The sequence below is a fragment of the Alligator mississippiensis genome, chromosome 15 (genome assembly GCF_030867095.1).
Source record: "Alligator mississippiensis isolate rAllMis1 chromosome 15, rAllMis1, whole genome shotgun sequence".
Classification (NCBI taxonomy): domain Eukaryota; kingdom Metazoa; phylum Chordata; order Crocodylia; family Alligatoridae; genus Alligator; species Alligator mississippiensis.
Window position 1 is genome coordinate 20,114,691 of NC_081838.1, and position 19,912 is coordinate 20,134,602.

Here is a 19,912-nt window from a genome sequence, read left to right on the forward strand (position 1 = left end):
AGCACTGCAGCTCAAACTGCTCTCAAGGCCAAACAGCATGGCTCAGTGGTTAGTGCATACCCAGGCAGGACACCTGGGTTTTATGGAGGGGTGGGCTCTGCCCATGCCCCCACAGGCACTGCCCCCCTCCTTGCCCAGAGCAGCTGGCACTGGGGAGGGGAGGCGGGAGGTGCAGGCAGGCAGCTCTAGCTGCCTGGAGTATTTATACCCGGGGGGATTGGGTTACAGTCTCCCTCCAGGCTGCAGTGGCCTCAGCTCTCCCCCTCCAGCACCCAGCCAAGGGGCCCTGCAGCAGCTGGCACCAAGACAGTGGCCAGGGCAAAGCAGCAGGGGCTGTTCTTGGGAGCCAGCCCCAGGCCCAGCTTCCTGGGGGGGGGGGGGGAATCTCTCAGCCAGGGGCGCTGTGGTGCCATCTCCCCCAAACAGCCAGACAGGGGCAGGGGCTGAGGAGACAGGGCAGGGGAAGCCAGGTCAGCTATGCCAAAGAGGCTGAAGGCAGGGGGGAGCAGACAGTGGCCTTGGGGCAGGCTGCAATCATGCACTTGCAGCTTGCCAAGGGGGGACCAACAGGCAATGGGAGAGCCCCTGTTCCCGAGCACTGCCGGGGGTAGCAAGGAACAATGGCCATAAATTGACTGAGAGTAGATTCAGGCTAGATATCAGGAGGCACTATTTCACAGTCAGGGCAGCTAGGAGCTGGAACCAACTTCCAAGGGAGGTGGTGCTCGCCCCTACCCTGGGGGTCTTCAAAAGGAGGTTAGACAGCCACCTAGCTGGGGTCATTTGACCCCAGCATTCTTTCCTGCCCATGGCAGGGGGTCAGACTTGATGATCTGCTTAGATCACTTCTGACCCTACCAACTATGAAACTGGCATCGGGGGGCAACAGAGCTCTCCCACCACAGGGGCAGGGTGCCAGGACTCCAGCGTTCTGTGCCCAGAGCTGCAATCCCTTGGTACTGCCAGTCTCCTGGGCAGCTCCGGGTTCAGGTGGCACCCAGGACCTGGCCCAGACAGGCTGGAGGGCAGGGGGGGCTCAAATGGCCCGGTGGCTTTCGGGAGAGGTGCCCCCTCAGCCAAGCACAGGGAGACCCAGAGAGGATTGGGCCCAAGGGGTCCCTGTAGCCTGACCTCCCCCAACACCCAGCTACACGTCTGAGGATGGTGCCATCCATGGGGCACCTGCCCCCTCAAGATCTGGCTGGGAGTCCTGGCACCAGTGCTTAAGGCCCTGGCACAGCCCACGGCCACCACTGGGAACTCGTGGTGCCAGGGGCTGTTGCTATTTGTAGTCAGAAGTCTGAGCTGCAGGGAGAGGTGCCCAGCCACACCCAAAGAGCAGGGGCTCTGGGTCCATGGCATGGAGCCCCCTCTCTGCCAGGGCACGGGGTATCTTGGTCCCTGTCCCAAGCAGGGAGGCTGCATGGGCATGGAGACCACAGCATGTGGCTTCAGTGTCATTGGTGTCCAGACTGCCTACCTGCCAGTTGTCCTCAGGCATGGGCATCTCCATCCTGCTGCCAAGAGGAAGGCACTGAAGCTGGGTTGATGGACCCCATGCTCGGTTCCCCCTACCCTGCCAGCAAGGCAGGGGATCGGGGTCCTGCTATCTCCCCCAGGCCCTGTATGTGCTCAGGCCACAGGGGAGCAGGGCAGAGAACCTGGATGAGGGGGTGCAGGGAGAAACCACAGGACAAGAGTGCAAATTGAGGGATCTTTTTGCCATCAGGACAAATCCATCCCCAAACAGCTCCCTGAGCCGGACTGGCTTTGCTTTTGTGTCTGTACAGCACCTTGCACCTGGGGCTCCTGAACAGGGAGGCCGGACTCCTGGGTTCTGCTCTGATCTCTTTCTCACTGCCTCACTTAGGCTGAGTGGCTGCAGCTTGGAGCTGGTTTCCAAGCTGAAAGGATTGGGAGCTTCACAAGTGGCCTTGGAAACACTGGGGACTGGGAAGCCTTGTCTCAGTCTGTCCCTCCCAGGAGCCAGTCCTGGCTCTGGGCTTCCCATGGTGATCCGATGAGCTGCCTGGAAACAGCCAGGCAGAGTCCAGTCTTATTGTCCCTGGTGACCCTGGCATCAGGGGGGTGTTGGTGCTGGTGGCTCGTCCTCGTCTGAGTCGAACTCCACGTTCTCGTCTTTCACCCACTTCCCTGAGGGGTCCTGGATCCAGCCCGAGCTGGGAATAAATGGATGGACGGGCAGAGTCAGTGCCCCCCATCAGGCAGTGTGAGATTTCTCAGCGAATGGGGCAGGGAGCCAGGACTCTTGGGTTCTGTACCCAGTGCTGGCAGCCCCGTGGTAATGCCCATGCCCTGGGCAGCTCTGGTCTCCAGCTGGCATCCAAGGTCCAGTGGGGGGTTCAAGTGGCCTAGCAGCTATGGGGGGAGGTGCCTTCCAGCTAAGTGTAGCCTCCTGCCAGTAGGCACTGCTGAATGCCAGGCTGAACAAGATAAATCCCCTAATTCAAGATTGGGGGGGGGCACCCCTTGGGCTCATCCCCTAGCTCCTTCCCTTACGGACCCTGCCAGGTCAGTCGATGCCACTGCATCTCTTCCTGCCCCTAGTTATGCTAGTATCTCATGTGCCCCTGTGCCTGTTTCCCTCACCTCCGCAGCAGCAGGTAGTGCTCCAGCTCCCGGCGCCTCTCAGGGCTGACAGGGTCCAGCTGAGTGGGTGTGGGTGGTGCCTTCCCTTTACCACTACCCTTGGGCCTTGAAGCAGCATCCTGCTGGGCATCTGCAGCAGAGAGAGGAGCGGGTCATGGGATCTGCTGGGCCAGAATGGAGCCCCAGTGCCCGGCTGCTGCTCCTCTGCAGGGGTAGGGTGGGCAGCATGCAGGGGCTGGCAGCAGGCATGTGCATGGTTCCCACAACAGCCCTTTGCCTCTCCACAGCCACCTAGAAGCCCCCTGCAAGCACCTCGCAGCCCTCTCCCCCAGGGAAACTGAGGCAGGGACTTGACAGCAAGGCAAATGGGTTGCAGGAGCCTCAGTCCTGATTCCCTGTACTCCAGTCTTACCCAAACCTGGAAGAGGAACCAGGAGTCCTGGCGCAGTCTGTGGGGTTCCAACCACTAGACCATCCTATTGCAAGCCCCCATGGCACCCAGGAGTCCTGCCTCCCAGCCCAGCCCAGCCGTGGATGGTGATAGTGGAGCATGTTCAAAGCAGGGACTCTTACCTGTTGCTTGGTGGTTGTGCCCTGGGAGCAGCACCACAGGGGTGGTATCTACAGTCATGCCACCCTCCTCACCCTGCGACTGGGAGCTGCTGAGCCCTGGAAGTGCCTTCCTGTCACCATGCCTGAGGCCAGGCCCCGGCTGTGCTCCCACACGGCCTCCATCGCACCTGGAACAGGAGGAGACAAGGCCTTGTTCAGCAGTATCTCATGGCCACGACTCCTCCTATGGGGACCCCACTGCCAAAAGAACCCAGGAGTCCCAACACCTGGCCTTCTGCCCTACTCTGTGACCCTTGGATCTCACTCCCTTCTCCCAGGTGACATCTTAATGCAAAGCAGGCCAGGGGGAGACAGCAGCCTCCCTGCGCTGTTTCTCTCATGTGTGACCTTTAGCTGGTATAAGTCAGCAGAGCACACCTGAAGACTGGGCCCCTAGAGCAGGCGGTGTAACAGCACCCTTACTAGGAGGTAATGGGATAGCTGGTGGTGCTTCCCAGAAGCAGCTGCCTTGTCCAGGCTGGGAGCAGGTCTCCCCGCAGCCTCCCGCCCATGGCACATATCCCCCAGCCCTACCTGTTCCTCCGGCAGCAGCTGCTGTAGGGAGTGGCTTTCAGCAGGGCGCTCTGGGTGATGGCGCGAGTCTGAGTCAGCAGGGGTGCAGGGCATGGGAGGACCTGCAGAGAACACAGACAGGGTGAGGGTGGGGCTGGGGTCACTGGTGGGGGGGGGGAGGCAGGGCCACGTGTGGGGCTTACCTGTGTGCCCGTCTCCTCTGCCCGCAGGAATTCCTGCTGCTGCCACTTCTGTAACTCATTCTCCCGTGAGTGCTTCCTCCCGTAGAAGGTCTGCAGGCCTAGAGACAGGGGGAGGCAGGGGCCTGGGTGAGCAGAGCCCAGCTCAACCCAGCTGGAGGCTCACGGTGGGGGCACAGACCAGGGCCAGCATGGGGGGGTCTCGAGCTGAAGCAATTGGACAAGGCAGTTCTGACATGCTGGGCTCTCTGGATGGCACATGGCAGTCTGCATGAGGGCTGGCCCTGATGAAATGCCTGTGGGAGCCCTGGGGCTGTGGAGGTGCTAGGAGGGCTCTGCTGTCAGAGGCAGAGAACAGCAGGGCAGGCAGCCAGGAGCGGTTTAATCCAGAGGTGCCAAACATATGGCCTGTGGGTCAGACCCAGGCTGTGGAGCTGGGTCATCTGGCCTGTGGGGCTCCCAGAAGGGCTGGGGATTCAGGGGTGCAGACCACGGCTGTGATATGAGGCTGGAGCAGTGGATAAGCTGCATCAGTGTGGTTCTCAGAGGAGCCCCTGATTTGGCCCATGGGCCAAGAGAGTTTGAAACCCTTGGTCTAATCCAGCCCCTGCCCCCAGCAGGACCTGACCTTACCCCAACCCCGATGGCTACTGCCCGACCTGCCAACGCCCAGGAAATCTGGCCTGGCGTTCTGCTATCTCGACCGGGTCAGCGGAACCAGTGGAGCCTAGCGGGTTTATAAGGGATTTGGTAATGAAATAGGCTGGGGCTGCTGCCCTGGCAGGGCCCTCCTGGCCCGGTGCCCCCAGGCTCAGTGCCCCCAAGCATTGCCTTACTGGCAACGTGCTTCTTGCCGGCGCGATGCACAGTCAGCATGTCCAGTGTGTCGAAGACAGGGCGGTGGAAGCACACGGTGCATGCGTACCTGTGGGGGAGACAGGGTCAGAGTGGGCAGGAGACATGGGTCCATGTGGGGAGACATGCCAGGCTCCTTTCTGGGGCATTCATACCCATAACCACGGCCAGCTCCCCAATGCAGCACAGCCCATGGGACTCGCTCCGTCCCACCCTTGTCTTTACCTGGGAGGAAAAGGCAGGGGCTCAGCGACCGCAGAGGGAAGAGAACTTGGTGTCCTAACCCCTCACTACAGGACTGACGGATCAGGCTCCCTCCCGCACAGTCTCGTTACCCTCAATTAAAAGCTGGGGGAAACTGAGACTGCAGAGAGAAGTGCCTCTCCCGGAGCAAGCCCAGAAGCACTGACTTCGTGGCCTCCTGGGATAAACCAAGACTTCCTGGGACTTTCCGAGAGGGGCCTGGGGTCTAACGAGGCTGAGACCTACCCTAATTGTGCAGCCCGACCCAGACAAGCAGCCGAACAGCAGCACAGGCTGGCGGCCTGGCCCCAGTGGGGCTGTGGCTGGGTTCCTCTGCCGGCCCTGGGGCTGCTCCGGCCCTGACCCACCTGCCAGTCCTCAGCAGCAGCGCCTCGTCCTCCGGGATGTAGTTGGCCAGCAGGTCGGACACTCTCCTTTTCTGCAAGAAACCCCTAATGAGGAGGGGGCCTGACAGGCCTGAATGAAGCTAAGGCCCAATGCGCTGGACCGCTCCTCTCTCGAGCACAGAAGTGACTGGTGTCACGGGAGCGACGGTCTGGGCCCAGGGGATGCTGCAGCACAGGGCAGGGAGGCAGCTGGACACGGGGAGGAGGCAACAACCGTGGACAAGACCCCTGTGACCACCGTGTTCCCGGCCCCGGCTCCCAGACCTGGGCGCAGTCCAGGCAGTCTCTGGAGGGGCAATGACAGCCCAAGGCCCAGGGGGCTCTGTGACGCGGCGGTGGGTCCCCCTCACCTCTGCCATCGGCCTCACGAGCCCCCCATCCCAAGGGAGCAAAGACCCCCGGGAGGGAGGAGCAACGAACTGCCCCCAGCCCCACAGACCCTGGGGGGGCAGGGTGTGCTGGGGGGGGAGGGGCAGGCCTAGGTGGGGGGGCCTGGGGGGGTGAATGAGCAGGGTCTTTGGGGTGGGGCTCGGGGGGGGGTCCCTCAGCAGCATGGAGGGGTGGAAAGGAACTGGTGGTGTCCCATGGCAGGGCTAGGGGAGGGGCTGGGGGGGTCCGTTGGGCGGCGGGGATGGGAGAGGGGAGTGCGGGGGTCTTTGGGCAGGGGTGGGGAGGGGCCGGGGTCACCCCAGGCCCCGCCCACCTGCAGCACACGGAGCTGGCTGACATCGTCGCCCTCGCGCTTGAAAGCCATGTCGCCCCGGCCGCGACTCCGCTCCGCGCTGCTGAACCCGCGCAGCCACCGTAGACCGGGCAGACCGGCCCTCTTCCGCTTCGGCCCCCACTTCCGGGCCGGCGCCTCCCGGCCTGCCTCGCGGCGGGGACTGCAGCTCCCGGCCTGCCTCGCGCTCGCCCGCGCCAACCTGGGACCCGCAGGCGGCGCCCGAGTCACGCCGGGAAATGGAGTCCTAGCGCCCTCACCCCGCCCCTCTGGGGGCGGCCATTTTGTGAGGGGGAGGAGGACTACGTGTCCCAGAGGGCTTTGCGTGTGTGGCTCTGCTCTCCGCTCTTCTGCTCTGCGAGGCTGCGAGCGTTGCGCTCTCTGGGGCAGGGGTGGGGGGCATTAGGTAGCGGGCGTTGAGGCAGGGGTGTGGGCACTAGAAAGGGGACAGGGGTGGGGGCATTAGGTAGGGGACACTAGAAAGGGGGTATTGAGGCAGGGGTGGGGGCACTAGAAAGGGGGCAGAGGGGCATGGGGTAGGGGTGGGGGCACTAGAAAGGGGGCAGGGGGGCATGGGGCAGGGGTGGGGGCACTAGAGGGGCTGGGAGCATTGCTCCCCCTGGCAGGGGCCCTGGCATGAGCTGCCCTGCGCGAGGCAGGTGCAGGCCGGGGCTGTGACCCCCTTTGGCACCTGCCCCCCGGGTCCTGCCCCAGCATGGCCTCCCCACCGGCCAGGCCGGGGTCCCCCGGGGCGGCGGGGCTGCTTCACGGTGGCCGGGCGCGCTCCTACGGCAGCCTGGTCACGTCGGCGGCGTCCCCGGTGCGGGAGCGGCGGCTGGAGCATCGCCTGGCGCCGGGGGACACGCTGCCGGGGCTGGCGCTGCGCTACGGGGTCACGGTGAGGCCCCGGGGAGCCTCCTGGGTTGGGTTCCTGGTGCTGGGAGGGCAGCGGGGCCGAGGGGTTAGTGCCAGGGCCCGGAGCCGGGACTCCTGGGTGTTGTCGCCGGGATGTCTTGGGCCCTGCTGGGGATCAGGTCTCCTTGCGTCTTTGCTGCTCCGTGAACTGCGTCCCTGTGACCTGGAGCAGGGCTCGTCCCTGCTCTGTGCCTCAGTTTCCCTATAGCAAAGGTGCCTCGTCGACCTCGCTCTGCGTGTGGGGGGAGCGCATGTATATGGGGTGGCTCGTTCCTACACACGAATGCAGGAGATGCTCTTCCTGATGCATCCCCTGGTCCTGATTGTGTGGACACACATGTGTTGTCAACCCACACGTGCGCATGTTCCCGCACGCCTACACACTTGTGTTCACACACTCTCCCTCTGTATCTCCTCTCCTTTCCCCTTTGGCACTTTCTGTGCGTGCCGGTCCTCACACGGCTCTCACAAGGGATCACTTTCCCTTCCCATCTGACTCAGCTGGCTTGGGGTGGAGGTCTGGGCAGGCCGTGGGCATGTGACTCTGTTTACTCATGGGATCTGAAATAGCCCTGGGCCAGCCCCAGGCCCTCCAGCTTGGGCAGCTCTGGCAGGGTCCTGCCCCACATGTGCTGCCCCCTGCTGGACTGCTCCTGCCACTGCCCCTGGGTTTCTGGGGTGCTTTGTATCCCAGTCTCTGTGCCAGCCTGGTTTGGGGCTCCAGCAGGGGAGTGGAAACCTCGCCCCCAGCCCGACTGGGACCACTGACAACAGTGCTGCCATCTGCATGCAGCTGGTCATGGTCCAAGTTTCGCGCTCTCAGTGAACTCCCACATCCTTCCCCCTGCCCTCTCCTTCTGCTGGATCCCACAGGGCTGGCTGGGTTCATGGGTGTGCTCAGCCCCAGAAGTGGTTGCATTTTGGCAGCAGGGTGTAGTGGGATGGGGCAGGCGCCTGATGGGAGCTTAACCCTGCATGTGCTTCTTCGCAGATAGAGCAAATCAAGCGCGCCAACCGGCTCTACACCAACGACTCCATCTTCCTCAAGCGGACACTGTACATCCCGGTCCAGGTGCGGGCAAAAGGCTTGATCCTGCAGGAGGGGGAAGGAGCCAGGCAGCCCCCTGAGGGTGAGGAGCAGCCGGAGTCACAGCCCCGGGATGGGGATGGAGCCAGGGCTGGTTCTGGCCTCCGCCACGATTTATCAGCCATGGATTTCCTGCGCCAGCTGGACTCGCAGATCAGCCTGTCCAAGGAGGCCGCAGCCAAGAAGCTGCGGGAAGGGAAGATCGCGTGAGTGCCGCTCTCGCGTTGCTGTCTCAGCTGGGGATCGAACCTACCACCTGCTGGCTAGGCTTTAAGAGACTCTTTCTTTGCCTCCTGCACGGGGTGGGGGTTCCTGGACCGCTCCATGGGGCAGGAGGAATTAAAGCCACCTCAGAGAAGTACCCAGGAGGGCATTTCCCCTGGTGCCTGAGTATACGGGACTCCCACTCCCCTCCAGGGGGCTCTAGTTCTAGGGCTAGCCCAGCCCAAGCCACACAGAGGGTGTGGGGCAGAGATGGGAAGTGTGGGGTGATGATATTTATTGATAACATCAGAAACTAAAAATGAGGGGGCGGGGCCTGCACCCCAGGGGGCTGGGGTTGCACCTTGCTCTTGCCCTCGAGGGGTATCTGTGTGGGGCAGAGCAGAAACACGACATCCCCTCCCTTTTTCTTGTGTGACATGCGGTGAGACGCCCCAGCTGAGACTGCAGCGGTCCCCATTCTGCCCCCCCATTGCCTAGGAGATCCTGTTGTGTTGCTATGGCCGCATGGTTTTCCAGGGAGACTTGCAGTGGGGGGATGTAGCTATCTATGGGGTCTGGGGGCACTAATAGGGGATCGTAGCAGGCAGGGACATTGGGACCCAGGCAGAGGTTTGTAGTGCATCAGAGAGCCTTGCCCTTCCTGATCAAGGCAGCTGGTTGAACCTCAGCCATGCTTTCTGGGGCAGGGAGGTTCTCTCCCAACTGGCAGCATGGGGCAGTGGTTGGAGCTGGCGGGGGTGCAAGAAGAGAGATGTGGGCGTGGGGGGCAGAGAAGAGCCAACAGAAGGCATGGGGAGCTCTGACTGCCTCTCCTCCCCCCCTCCAGCATGTCCGGGGCCGAGGCGGGAGCTGGTAGGACGGTCCCTGGGCGGAACGAGCCCTCGCCCCGCACCCAGCAGCGCTCTCTGCTGGGCCCAGTGCCGCTCACCAAGACGCTGCGGGCTACTGTGCTGCGGGATGAGGAGGATGAGATCTTCAAGCTCTGACTTCCCCGGATCCTTGTGGCTTTGGACTACTGGGCCATGGCACTGGTGGCGCCTGCAGCCTTCGGAGGAGCTGGTTGGAGGGCCAAACCCTCCCCCCCACCTTCATCCTGATGCACGGGTCTTGGTGAGCGTGACACACATGTGAAGGGCTTTCACAATGCTGCTTTGTTCCCACGTGGCCTTTCCTGCCCTGTCTCAGCCCTGTGGGCAGATTCTACCCGCCAGACCCCCTGCCCTATCCCTGCTGGGGCTCCCTATGTTCTCGCCCCACCTGCCCCACTCTCCCCTCACCAGGCAAGAGGGGGCAGTGCCAAGTTCCACACTGCCCTCCAGCCCCCTCACCTGCTGGGTCTCAGCTGAGGAGACCTGATGCCCGGTCCCCTGTCAGCACCCCCTGCTGATGTCCCCCAGCCCTGGTCCCCAGCCTCCCGGCCCCTGGTCTCTACCAGGCACTAGGCCAGTGGGAGCTGGACCAGTGCCCGTTGCCGGCCCACTCTGGCCCTCCACAGCAGGTCTGTTGACACCCATCTCCCTCCCCACTCATGAGCTGCCTGGCATTAGGAGAAAGGGCCAGGGCCTGAACTTGAACTTCTTCATCACTTTCCACCAGTTTGCTGTCAGAGGGTCCCTTACTGGATTCTGCTGACTGGCACCAGGACCAAGGGCAGGGAGACCCCAATCTGACCTGCTAAGGGTCACGGATGAAGGTTTCTTGGTCAGGGGGGTACGTGATCACCACAGCAGGCAGCAGTGTCAGGAGGGGAGTAGGGTGCATAGAACATATCTCTTGGGCTCCTTCAGGGGTGAGACACACCCCCCCCTCCCCCGTCTCCTTCACCTTCACGCTGGGGTTGGGGACCCTCCTCAGTGAACAGGGGCCCAGCCGAGCTCTGGTGCCCGTGCTTGTAACCAGCCCCTCTTGCCATGTACTCATCCCTGGATCTCTAATAAAACCTGGAGGAAATAACTAGGGTTTCCTTCCCTTTTATTTTCATAGCGACCTCCTAGTAGTGCCCTGGGGACCCTTTGGGCCCTGCCTGCACTGGTAGGGTCCTGAACCATGCCCGATCCCAGGCACTGTGTCTCCGGCAGGATCCAGCCCGCTGCTTCCATGCAGCTCCTGGGTTAGTACAGATGGGCTTAGAGAGCGGCAGTGAAGGGCACAGCTCAGCAAGGCCTGAGGGTGCAGATACATCCCTATGTGCTCAGAGGCTGAGCCAGCAGGGGCTGCCGCTCAGCTTGGATGGGCATCTGCAACGCTGGGGAGTTTTTTTGGCTGAGGGACTCCTGATCACTAGGGATCCTGGTTTTCTGTGATTAAAAAAACTCCCCAATTTTCAGTTAAAAATAGTAACCCCAAGTCCACATTTTTCTGTGATTAAAATGAAACTCCATTAATATATAGATATAGATATATATAGTGGTGTTTCATTTTAATCATGGAAAAAGTGTGGATTTTGGATTACTTTTTTATATCTGAAAAATAAGGATTTTTTTTTTTTTTTTATCAGAGAAAATCAGGCTCCCTGCTGATCACTGTCTCTCAGCCCTCTGGCAGCCATGGGTGGGAGGGTGGGGTATGCGCCCTGTCTGGCCAGCAGGGGGCAGTGTGTGCATGTTCATGCCCCAGCGAGGGGGGCGTGGAGTTGGTCTGGTGGTGCCCTGGGGCCTGGAGTTGCCTGCGTGCCTGCCCCCCATCCCGATTGCATCTGGGTCTATGGGCACAGCCACTGCCTCTGCCCTGCCCTGTGTATGGTGTGTGTGTGCAGGAGGGAACTGCCTGGGGAAGGGGCATGTGCAACTGGGCTGGGCCTCAGGCGGGTGAGGGGCTGGGATCTCCGCTTCCTGTGCCCGGGCAGGGGTGGCACCACTGGGCCTGGCGCCTCTGTGCCAGTGCAGGGCCCTGTGGGGAGGGACAGAGCTGGGAAAGAGCTGGGAGTGGTCCATGACCCTTGAGCCCTGCGGCTGGGGCAAAGGCCTGTCTCGGGGGCTGTCCAGTGCCCGGCACTGGGGCAGGGGAGACGGTGGCCCTGCTGTGTCTCTTTGTCCCCCTTGGAGCTGTAAGGGCCTCAACAGGACCTCTCCTGGGTGCCAGGAAATTCCTGCTGCTGGCGGGCACTGGGTAGGGCAGTCTCCTTTCCAGAGGCTCCCAGCTTGTGGGGCAGGGGGAGGCGCGTAAGTTAGTGAGAGGCTTTGGCGGTGAATGAAGTGCAAAGCTGGGACTCCACAGAGCCATCATCGGCCCCTGAGAGGAATCCCTTTGCTTCCCCGGGCCCTGGCTCCATGGCTGGGGAGTGATCCTCTCTTGTCTTTGCCATGTGAGCACGTGGGGGTGGGTCTGTGTCCTACTCAGTGGTGCTGGGTTCTCATTCACCCCAGCGCTGGGGTGGACCTGGAGCCATCTCAGTCCCTGCCCCTTGTCGCTCAGGCTGTATGACCCCTGACTCCTGTCTGGGGAAGCCTTTGGTCCCAAGGCACTGGCCTGCAGGGCTCCGGACATCTCTTGGCCCCACTCTGCTGATCTGTTACTGCCGCTGCTGCCTGCCCTTTCTCTGTATCTCACAGCCCAGCAAACGGGTCATTGATGGGATTCAAACCCATGGGCTCCCCCTGCTGAAGCCTGGTTGTATCAGCCCTCAGCCCCTGGCTGGGGACTTTTGGGCCAGCGAGAGGCCTGCTTTGTGTCCTGTGCAGTAGGCAAAGAGCCCAGAGGGGTGGGTGAGCCCTGGGGAATGGGGCTGGCCAATCAGGCTGTAGGGGCAGGGTCACAATTGGCCTCCTGCTCCTCCCCTTGCTGCCCTGACCATGTGGTAACTCTCTTGGTGCAGTTGATGCCGATTGCACCCCCCCTGCACTGCTGGCGCTGGCACCCTGCCCCTGGAAAGAACAGCCCTGCCAATCTGTCAAGCCTTCCAGGCCACTTTATTTCCAGTAGGGTGCCCATCCCTGCCCCTGCCCCCGCCCCGAGGCTGCGGGCAGGCTCCAGCTGCCTGGGGAAGGAGGTGGCCTCAGGTCCCTTGGGGCTGGACACGGGTAGCGGGTGGGCTGGCTCCGAGCTGGGTGGTGGTATTACCTCAGGCAGCTTCTAAGCACTGGATACCAGCAGGAGGTCATGTCTGTGCCCCCTTGGCATCTGCCCCTGAAACAGTCGGGGCTCCGCGGGGTCTTTATGGAAGACCCTGTCCCATAATGCACTGCAGAGGCTACATAAACCAGGCTCTGCGGGGCTTTACAGGGAAAGATGTCCCTGAATGCACTGCAGGGGGCTGGACCAGGCCCTGGGGGTCCTTATTATGGCAGAGGCTGTCCCATAATGCACTGCAGGGGCTGGACGAGTCCCTGGGGGTCTTTATGGAGGAAGCCACCCCAGAATGCACTGCAGGGTGTTAGACAAGGTCCTGGGTGTCCTGTGGAAGAAGCTGTCCCAGAATGCACTGCAGGAGGCCCCCAGGATTGGACCCAGCTGCTCTGCAGGCTCCTCTCTGATGCCCCCACCCCCAAGCGCACAACTCCCCTGGGCTCCGAGTGGCCTGGGGGGCTCAGAGCCGCCCCTCCTCCAGCATCTGGTTGAGGCCGCGGCAGAGGCGGTCGAGGTGGGGGCGGTAGGGCCCGGGGCTGTAGAGCTGGCTGAGCAGTGCGGCATCGCCAAAGTGGTCAAAGACATGGCGGATGCGGCCGTGGGACTTGGGCGTGAGGTGCTTGTCTACCAGGCGCAGCAGCAGGTCGCGGCTCTCGGCCAGCAGCCCGGCCAGCACGCCCGCCTCGAAGGTGAACTCCACCTCCTGGAAGCTGACGGCCGTCAGGGCGCCCTGCCGCAGCTTGCGCCGGAAATCCTCAGCAAGGTCCAGCTCGGTGGGGCCAAAGCAGCCGTTGCGGAAGAGCACGGCCACCTTCACCGCCACTTTCACCAGGTCCTTGATGACGCGCTGGGCTGTGGCTCGGTCCTGCGTGTGCTGCTTGGAGACGCGGTACAGCTCGTCCAGCACCTCCCCGCTCACCTCGTCCAGAAGCAGCGTCGCTGTTGCCTTGCCAGCCATGCGGCTCAGCACCTTCTTCTCTGCCTGCAGCACCAGGCTGCGGGCGCTAAACTCCATCGCTGCCGCGCCTGGTGGCCTGGGCAGGAGCTGCAGAGGCAGGGTGGAAGTGGTGACTGGGCTGCCATTGCTAGAGCCCAGAGCGAACAGCCCGATGCCATTGTGGGACTTGCTGGGGCTCAATATCTTCCCACATCCTCAAGGCATTGGGGAAAAGTGGGTGGCAGGGCAATGGTTGGCCATGGCCACGTGCACCATCACTAGGGTTCAGAGTCAACAGCCTAATGGAATAAGGTGGGGGAATCCTTTGACCCACTGCAGGGAACAGCCTGCTGCTGCTGCCAATGAAGCTCCCTGCCCCACAATGCCGGGCTTTTATGTGTCGCCCATCAAAAGCCCCTGTAGGGAGGCAGGACGTGCCTCTCCACCTCGGCCATTGGAGCTCCAAGCACTGACTGCCCTGCCTCTTTGCACACCTGTTTTGCACGCTTCTGTGTCAGAGGTCACTGTACTGCCCGGGGGGGGGGGCTCTGCACACTCGTTCTCCCTCAGCCTGTTTATACAGCTGCTTTGTGCCCTCTCCTGCCACGGCCCAGACATGCAGCTCTAACTGCGGATGCCGGGATCCCGCCCGTGCTCGGAGCTGCACTTCTGAATGGGGAAGGGGCACGAGCTGTGCTGGGACTGGGGGCCCAGACGGGGAGTCTGATGCCACCTACCAGCCGGAGCTTGGTTCAGACTGGGAGCCCCCCACAGCCTTGCCCAGCCCCCTCCTGCCTCTGCCCACCACAGCACAGAGCTGCCAGGAAGTGGCTTTCACCGCAGCCCCGTGTTGCACAAACCCAGGCCCAGCGAGGCCCCGGCCCCGGCCCCAGCCCACCCCCCAGCAGGCTCTGGACATCTGGGTTCTGTGCCCCTGTTTGTTGGAGGGGGGTGCTGGGACTGGGTGTTTCCCCCCTCGGTTTTCCACCATGCTGCCTGTCTCCCCTGCCCCAGTGCCAGGTGCTGGACAAACCCTGAGAAAGGCCCTGCCCTAGCCCCAGGGTTCAAGGGTCGAGCCCCCTCCCCCCCAGTTTGCCCCCAGATCCATCCCCCCCACAGGGCCCTGCATGGGCATGGAGGTGCTGGGCCCAGGTGTGCTGCCCTTGTCTTGGCACAGCAAGTGGAGATCCCAGCCCCCTCGCCCACCCAAGGGCCCAGCCCAGCTGCACATGCCCTTTCCTCAGACAGTTCCCTCCTGCACACACACAGACTACACACACACATAATACACGTGCACACACACACCTGTGCATATTCACACATGCACACAGCATGTGCCACCCAGGCATGCACCTACACACATGGACACACACAAACCCGTGCGCGCACACGCAGCATGCATGCTTGTGCACATGCACACACGAAAATATGTATACAATACTGCACACACACATGCAGATGTGCATATGCACACGTGTACATATGAAGTTACATGTGCACATGCACACATTGCACACAGCTGGCACACATGAACACACACTTGAATGCACATGAACACATGCATGCAGACACACAGCAAACATGAACACATAGGCACATGCACACAGTGTGCACGGACAAGCACACATACACATGAACTCATATGCACACTCAGCATGCACCCAGCAGGCACACATGCATACGCAGCATGCTTGTGTGCGCATGCATGCACACATAGAGCGTGTGCGCACACGCACACACAGAGTGCTCGACTTCCTGTTTTTCCCCTCTGCGTGGTGGCTGTCTGTCCCTTCCTGCTGCTGGGTCTTGGTGTCTCTGAGGCCTCTTACCCACATCCCCTGGCTAAAGCCCTGGGCAGATGGGGCCAGGAGAGGGCCTGGCCTCTGGTGGCCCCAGTGGCGGGGTGTGGGGGGTGTTCAGGGACCCACTACCTCAGCCCCACGTGCTCCTGGGTGTCTCTAGGGCCAAGCCAGTGAGAGTAAAGTGTTGAGACACGGCTGGGTTGGGGCCAGGACCTGGCTCTGACATTACACCGCAGTCTCCCAACCATCCAACGACTGTCAAGGCAACTGCCAACGTTAGGGCCCAGGGTGAACCGCCTTATGCCATCATGGGGATAACTGGACGCCCCCCCCCGATAACCTTAAGATCCCTCCACAATCCTCCCATCAGCAGGGAAAAGCAGCTGGCAGGGCAATGGTTGGCCGCAGCTATGTGCGCCATCAGGGTTCAGAGTGAACAACCCAGTGGAGTGGGGGGGTTTCTCTGAGCCAGCCCTCTATCTCCAACCCCACCCACCGCAGGTAACAGCCTACTGCTGCTGCCAGTGAAGCGCCTTGCCCCTCGATGACGGGTGTTTGAGCAATGACATAGGGCAGCGGTTCCCAAACCCTGACAGATTGCGTATCGCCAATTTAAAATGATACATCCTTAAGTACCACCAACAAATGTTTCAGTTCAGCCTTAAGTACCACCTGCAAATTTTTGTCATTTAAAGTAATTATAATAAATCTGTTAATGTGTACCACTAATAGGATGTCTACCTACCACTGGTGGTACCCATACCACAGTTTGGGAACCGTTGATCTAGGGGTTCCAGGTACCTGGGGGTAGATATCGTGCCTAGTGCTTGAAGCTGGGCCTGGGCAGCAGGACTTCTGGGTTCTTTCCCGGCAAGGGACAGCCATGTGCGTGTGTGTGCATGTGTCCAAAGCTGCACAGCGTGGCCCAGCTGGGCCCAGGGGGAAGTGAGGAGCCCACAGGGTCTCTGGGGGGACTTTCCTCCTGAGCCCTGCTGCCCACACCCGGACAGAGCGTGTCCAGCAGCTGGAGGAGGAGCCGGATGCCTGGGTTCCCTCTCTGGTGCGGGTCGGGGGGCATCTACTGGTGAGAGCAGGCGACTGGGAACTAGGACTCCTGGGTTCTCTCCTCTTGCCTGGCCTGGAGCACTTTGACGCCTGCTCTGTGCCTCAGTTTCCCCAGGCACAAGGGGGAGTGCATGCACAGATGTGCTCACATGTGTGCCTGCATCTGTGTGTATACAAGCACATATGCACATGCATGTACACAGACACGCGCAAATGCATGCACACCCATTCACACACGCACGTGCACATACAGGTAGATGCAACATGCACGTATACACATATGCATGCAGATGTGCACACACCTTAATACATGCATGCAACATGCACATGTAGATGCATATGAACACATGCACTCACGCACAGGTACACAGATGCGCACGCATGTGAACATGTGCACATACACAGAAATGCAGACAGATGCATGTGCACGCATTTGCACATGCATGCACACACCTCAGTAGAAACATATGAGCACATGCACATGCATGTTCAGACAGCTACAAGTGCCCACATACACACATGCCCACACATATGCATGTAGATACATACAAACACACACACACATAGACATGCACGCAGACACATGCACGTGTACACATGTAGATGCATCCGAACACATGCAGACACACGCAGACGTGCATGTAGAGCACAAGCACATGCACACAGAACACATGCACACGCCCGATGCAGATGAAAACATGCATGTTCCCATCAGCTCCTGCCTCTGCTCCCCCTCCTCCCCCTGTGACGAGGGGAAGGAAGTGGCTCTGGCCACAGGCCCTGTCACATGCAGGGATCTGGGTGTCTAATGCGGGGGTCCCCTCCCCCCACCTGCACCTGCCCCCCCCATGGCGCGCAGCACCACCCCATCCCAGCACAGCCCCCAGCCCCTCCTGCCCCACACGTTCCCTGGCTTGCAAAGGCCTGACCCTCTCCTCGCTGGGAGGGACCCAGGAGTCCTGGCTCCCAGGTCCACCCCCTCACCCCCATAACCACGCATCCCCTCCCAGAGGTGCCAGAGGAACCCAGGTGTTCGGGCACCCCACACCTACCCTGCTGTGGCTTGGCTGTCCTCAGAACTGGGGCAAATGCGGAGGGAGGAAGAGCAGGCCCTGGCCCCCCTTGCACAAGTGTGTGCGAGGCCCTGGCACGCTTGTGACCTGCCTCACGCCTACCTGTGACAGGGGGAATCGGATCCAGACCCCCGCCATCCCTGGCCCTGCTACTCACCACTGCCCCGCGGCGTCCCAGCGCGCACGGCTCTTGCACGAGGGCCTTGCTCGGGCCACGATGGAGACACTGGGTAGAGAAGCTGGTGCACGGCTGTGACAACCGCCAGGGACTTCCCCACCCCCCCCACAGCGGAGGGGGTGGCTCTGTCTGTGCATCTGTCTGTCAGGGCCTGGGTGAGGCTCTGAAATCCCTGCTCTGCCTGGGGGAAACTGAGGCACAGGGAAGGGGCTGGGACAGAGCCGTGGAAAGAACCCAGAAGTCCTGGAGGCCAGTCCCTTGTCCTCAACAGTGAGGCCTCCTTGGGGCTGGGGAAAGACCCCAGGAGCCTGGGCCCCCCATCTACCCCCTGAGCACCCCCAGGGCTGGCCCCTGTGCTCCATGCCTCAGTTTCCCCACACTGCCAGGCCAAGCCAGTGCTGAGCACGGGTGACACCTGCCCACTGGCCCCAGGCGCTGGCAGAGACCCCAGGGCACCAGGGCCCCATGTGGGGGGATAGACCGTGGGACTCTCACAGGACTCGTGGGCGCCCAGGGCTGAAGCCCTGGGTAGGGCAGGGTGGGGTGGGAGGTTTAACCCTTTCCTGGCTGATCTGCCCCACCCCCATCCTGCTCCGCCCCCACCCTGAGGCACCCACCAAGGGGGAACAGAAACTCCCTGCTTCCTCTAGGGTTTCCTGTCACCCCAGACCTGGCCCCTGGGGGGATGCAGAACCCAGGCATCCGGCCCCCCCTCCATAGCTCTGCCCTGGGGGAGGTCAGGAGAGGGGAAGGGGCTGGGGGGCCCCGAGGGGCTCTGATGGGGGAAACTGAGGTACAGGGGAGGTGACTGAGGTCTCAGGGGACGCGGTGGCAGGGGCTGGGTGCCTGCAGGAGGGGGCCGAGTGGGGGCAAGTGAGGAGGGGGCCCCATGGCCCTGCCCCCCTCCCCATGTTGCCCAACAGCTGTGGAAGTGTCGCAAGCCCCGACTTCTCCTTTCCCATTGCGGGGGGGGGGGGGGGGGCAGACCGCTTCTCCGCTGTCCCCTTTCCCCGCACGGGACTGCTCTGGGCACTAAGCCACACTGGGGGGTGGGGATGCACCCCAGATGTCCTGGCCCCCTAGCTCTAACCGTTGCACCCCCTCAGCTGCTGTGACGGGGGATGGGGGTCCTGGGGATGGCAGAGGGGGCATCCAGTTTGGGGATTGGGGTCCCTGGTGGGCTAGTGGGAAACTGAGGCACGATGGGGCGGGGGGGCTGTCAAGCTGCCAGAGACAGGCCCTGGAGCGCTTGCTCGAGTCTGCCCCCCTTCCAGAGCTGGGGGGGCAACCCGGAGTCCTGCCCCCTGCCTTTTACCGGCCCTGCTCTAACCATTAGACCCTGTGCTCATCTGGGGCTTCAGGGTGAAGGAGCCGCTAGGGGGCGCCCGGCCTCTACGCAGGGTGCTGGGCTGGCGGGTGGGCAGGGCAGTGCCTCCCCAGAGCTGGGTGACTTTAGGCACCCACTCCCCCCAAAACGGTGAGTTAACCCTTGCCCTGCCAGGCATACCGTGGGCTGTGTTGGCAGCATTCATGCTGGAGGCTAGAGAGCAAAGGCACAGTAGTGTGCGTGTGTGTACACATGTGTGCATTTGAGAATGTGTGTGTGTGTATGTGCACACAGGCATGTTGAGAAGTGTGTGTATGTGGGGCAGCGTGTGTGTTCACATCTGAGAGTGGGGGAGTGTACATGTGTGTGGGGTGTGTGTGCACATACATGTGGGGGAGTGTGTATGTACAGATGTGCATGTGGGGGAAGTGCGTGTATGCCAACATGCATGTGGGAAGTGTGCATGTGTGTGTGTGCGCACACGTGCATGCAGGGGAGTGTGTATGCACACATGTGGGGGAGAGTGTGTGTGCACATATGTGTGACGGGAGTGTGTGTACACATGTGCATGTGGGGGGGAGTGGGAGCATGTGCGTGTATTCAAGTGCACAGGTGTGTTTAAGGATGAATGTGTGCACATGTGTAGGGGGACTGTGTGTGTATATGTGCATGTGTGAGAGTTGCAGGCTGTGCATACAGGTGTATGTGTATGCAAGAGTGCACAAGTGCCTGTGAAGATGAGTGTGTGCACATGTGTGCACACTTGTATGTGTGTGTCAGGGCATGCACATGTATATGGGGAGAGGGTGTTTGCACATGTGTGTGGGGAATGTCTGCACGTGTCTGTGTGCGTGCAGGTACATGTGCGTCTGTTTTCCTTTGGAGGGGGCATCTGGTGGGGTGTCTGCATGGGTCTGTGTGTTTCAGTGTGCAGGGGGGTATCTGCGTGCATGCATGTGCATGTGGGGGGGTGCCTGTGTGTGCACATGCATGTGTGTGTGTGTGTGTGTGTGTGTGTGGGCAGGGGTTTGTGTGGGGTGTCTGTGTGTGTGTATCTGCACAGGCAGGCTGTGCAGA

At 61.5% G+C, this 19,912-nt stretch overlaps 3 protein-coding genes across 3 annotated transcripts; 1 reads left to right on the forward strand and 2 right to left on the reverse strand.

Annotated features, from left to right (window-relative positions):
• Positions 1-1,700: 1,700 nt before the first annotated feature.
• On the reverse strand, positions 1,701-6,317 carry SCNM1 (sodium channel modifier 1). The gene is made up of 8 exons (XM_059718227.1): positions 6,144-6,317; positions 5,402-5,472; positions 4,772-4,860; positions 3,939-4,036; positions 3,757-3,857; positions 3,184-3,350; positions 2,611-2,740; positions 1,701-2,180 (listed from the first exon to the last, which is right to left on the reverse strand). The coding sequence occupies exons 1-8, from the start codon at positions 6,192-6,194 to the stop codon at positions 2,081-2,083; spliced, it is 807 nt and encodes a 268-aa protein (XP_059574210.1). The 5' UTR covers positions 6,195-6,317; the 3' UTR covers positions 1,701-2,080.
• Positions 6,318-6,748: 431 nt separating this feature from the next.
• On the forward strand, positions 6,749-10,341 carry LYSMD1 (LysM domain containing 1). Its single transcript, XM_019479004.2, has 3 exons — positions 6,749-7,059; positions 8,068-8,369; positions 9,215-10,341. Exons 1-3 carry the CDS (start codon positions 6,877-6,879, stop codon positions 9,372-9,374), a joined length of 645 nt encoding a protein of 214 aa, XP_019334549.1. The 5' UTR covers positions 6,749-6,876; the 3' UTR covers positions 9,375-10,341.
• Positions 10,342-12,272: 1,931 nt separating this feature from the next.
• On the reverse strand, positions 12,273-18,011 carry TNFAIP8L2 (TNF alpha induced protein 8 like 2). Its single transcript, XM_006275398.4, has 2 exons — positions 17,488-18,011; positions 12,273-13,498 (listed from the first exon to the last, which is right to left on the reverse strand). Exon 2 carries the CDS (start codon positions 13,466-13,468, stop codon positions 12,914-12,916), a length of 555 nt encoding a protein of 184 aa, XP_006275460.1. The 5' UTR covers positions 13,469-13,498; positions 17,488-18,011; the 3' UTR covers positions 12,273-12,913.
• Positions 18,012-19,912: the final 1,901 nt, after the last annotated feature.

What these genes read in the sequence shown, in the direction of transcription:
- SCNM1 (XM_059718227.1), bottom strand. Translation starts at nt 6,194, where the DNA reads ATGGCTTTCAAGCGCGAGGGCGACGATGTCAGCCAGCTCCGTGTGCTG. An exon ending in CTGCTGCTGAGGACTGGCAG is followed by an intron (nt 4,861 to 5,401) that starts GTGGGTCAGGGC and finishes TCTCCCCCACAG; the next exon opens with GTACGCATGCACCGTGTGCT. An exon ending in GCACAACCACCAAGCAACAG is followed by an intron (nt 2,741 to 3,183) that starts GTAAGAGTCCCT and finishes TCTCTGCTGCAG; the next exon opens with ATGCCCAGCAGGATGCTGCT.
- LYSMD1 (XM_019479004.2), top strand. Translation starts at nt 6,877, where the DNA reads ATGGCCTCCCCACCGGCCAGGCCGGGGTCCCCCGGGGCGGCGGGGCTG. An exon ending in CGCTGCGCTACGGGGTCACG is followed by an intron (nt 7,060 to 8,067) that starts GTGAGGCCCCGG and finishes GCTTCTTCGCAG; the next exon opens with ATAGAGCAAATCAAGCGCGC. An exon ending in CTGCGGGAAGGGAAGATCGC is followed by an intron (nt 8,370 to 9,214) that starts GTGAGTGCCGCT and finishes CCCCCCCTCCAG; the next exon opens with CATGTCCGGGGCCGAGGCGG.
- TNFAIP8L2 (XM_006275398.4), bottom strand. Translation starts at nt 13,468, where the DNA reads ATGGAGTTTAGCGCCCGCAGCCTGGTGCTGCAGGCAGAGAAGAAGGTG.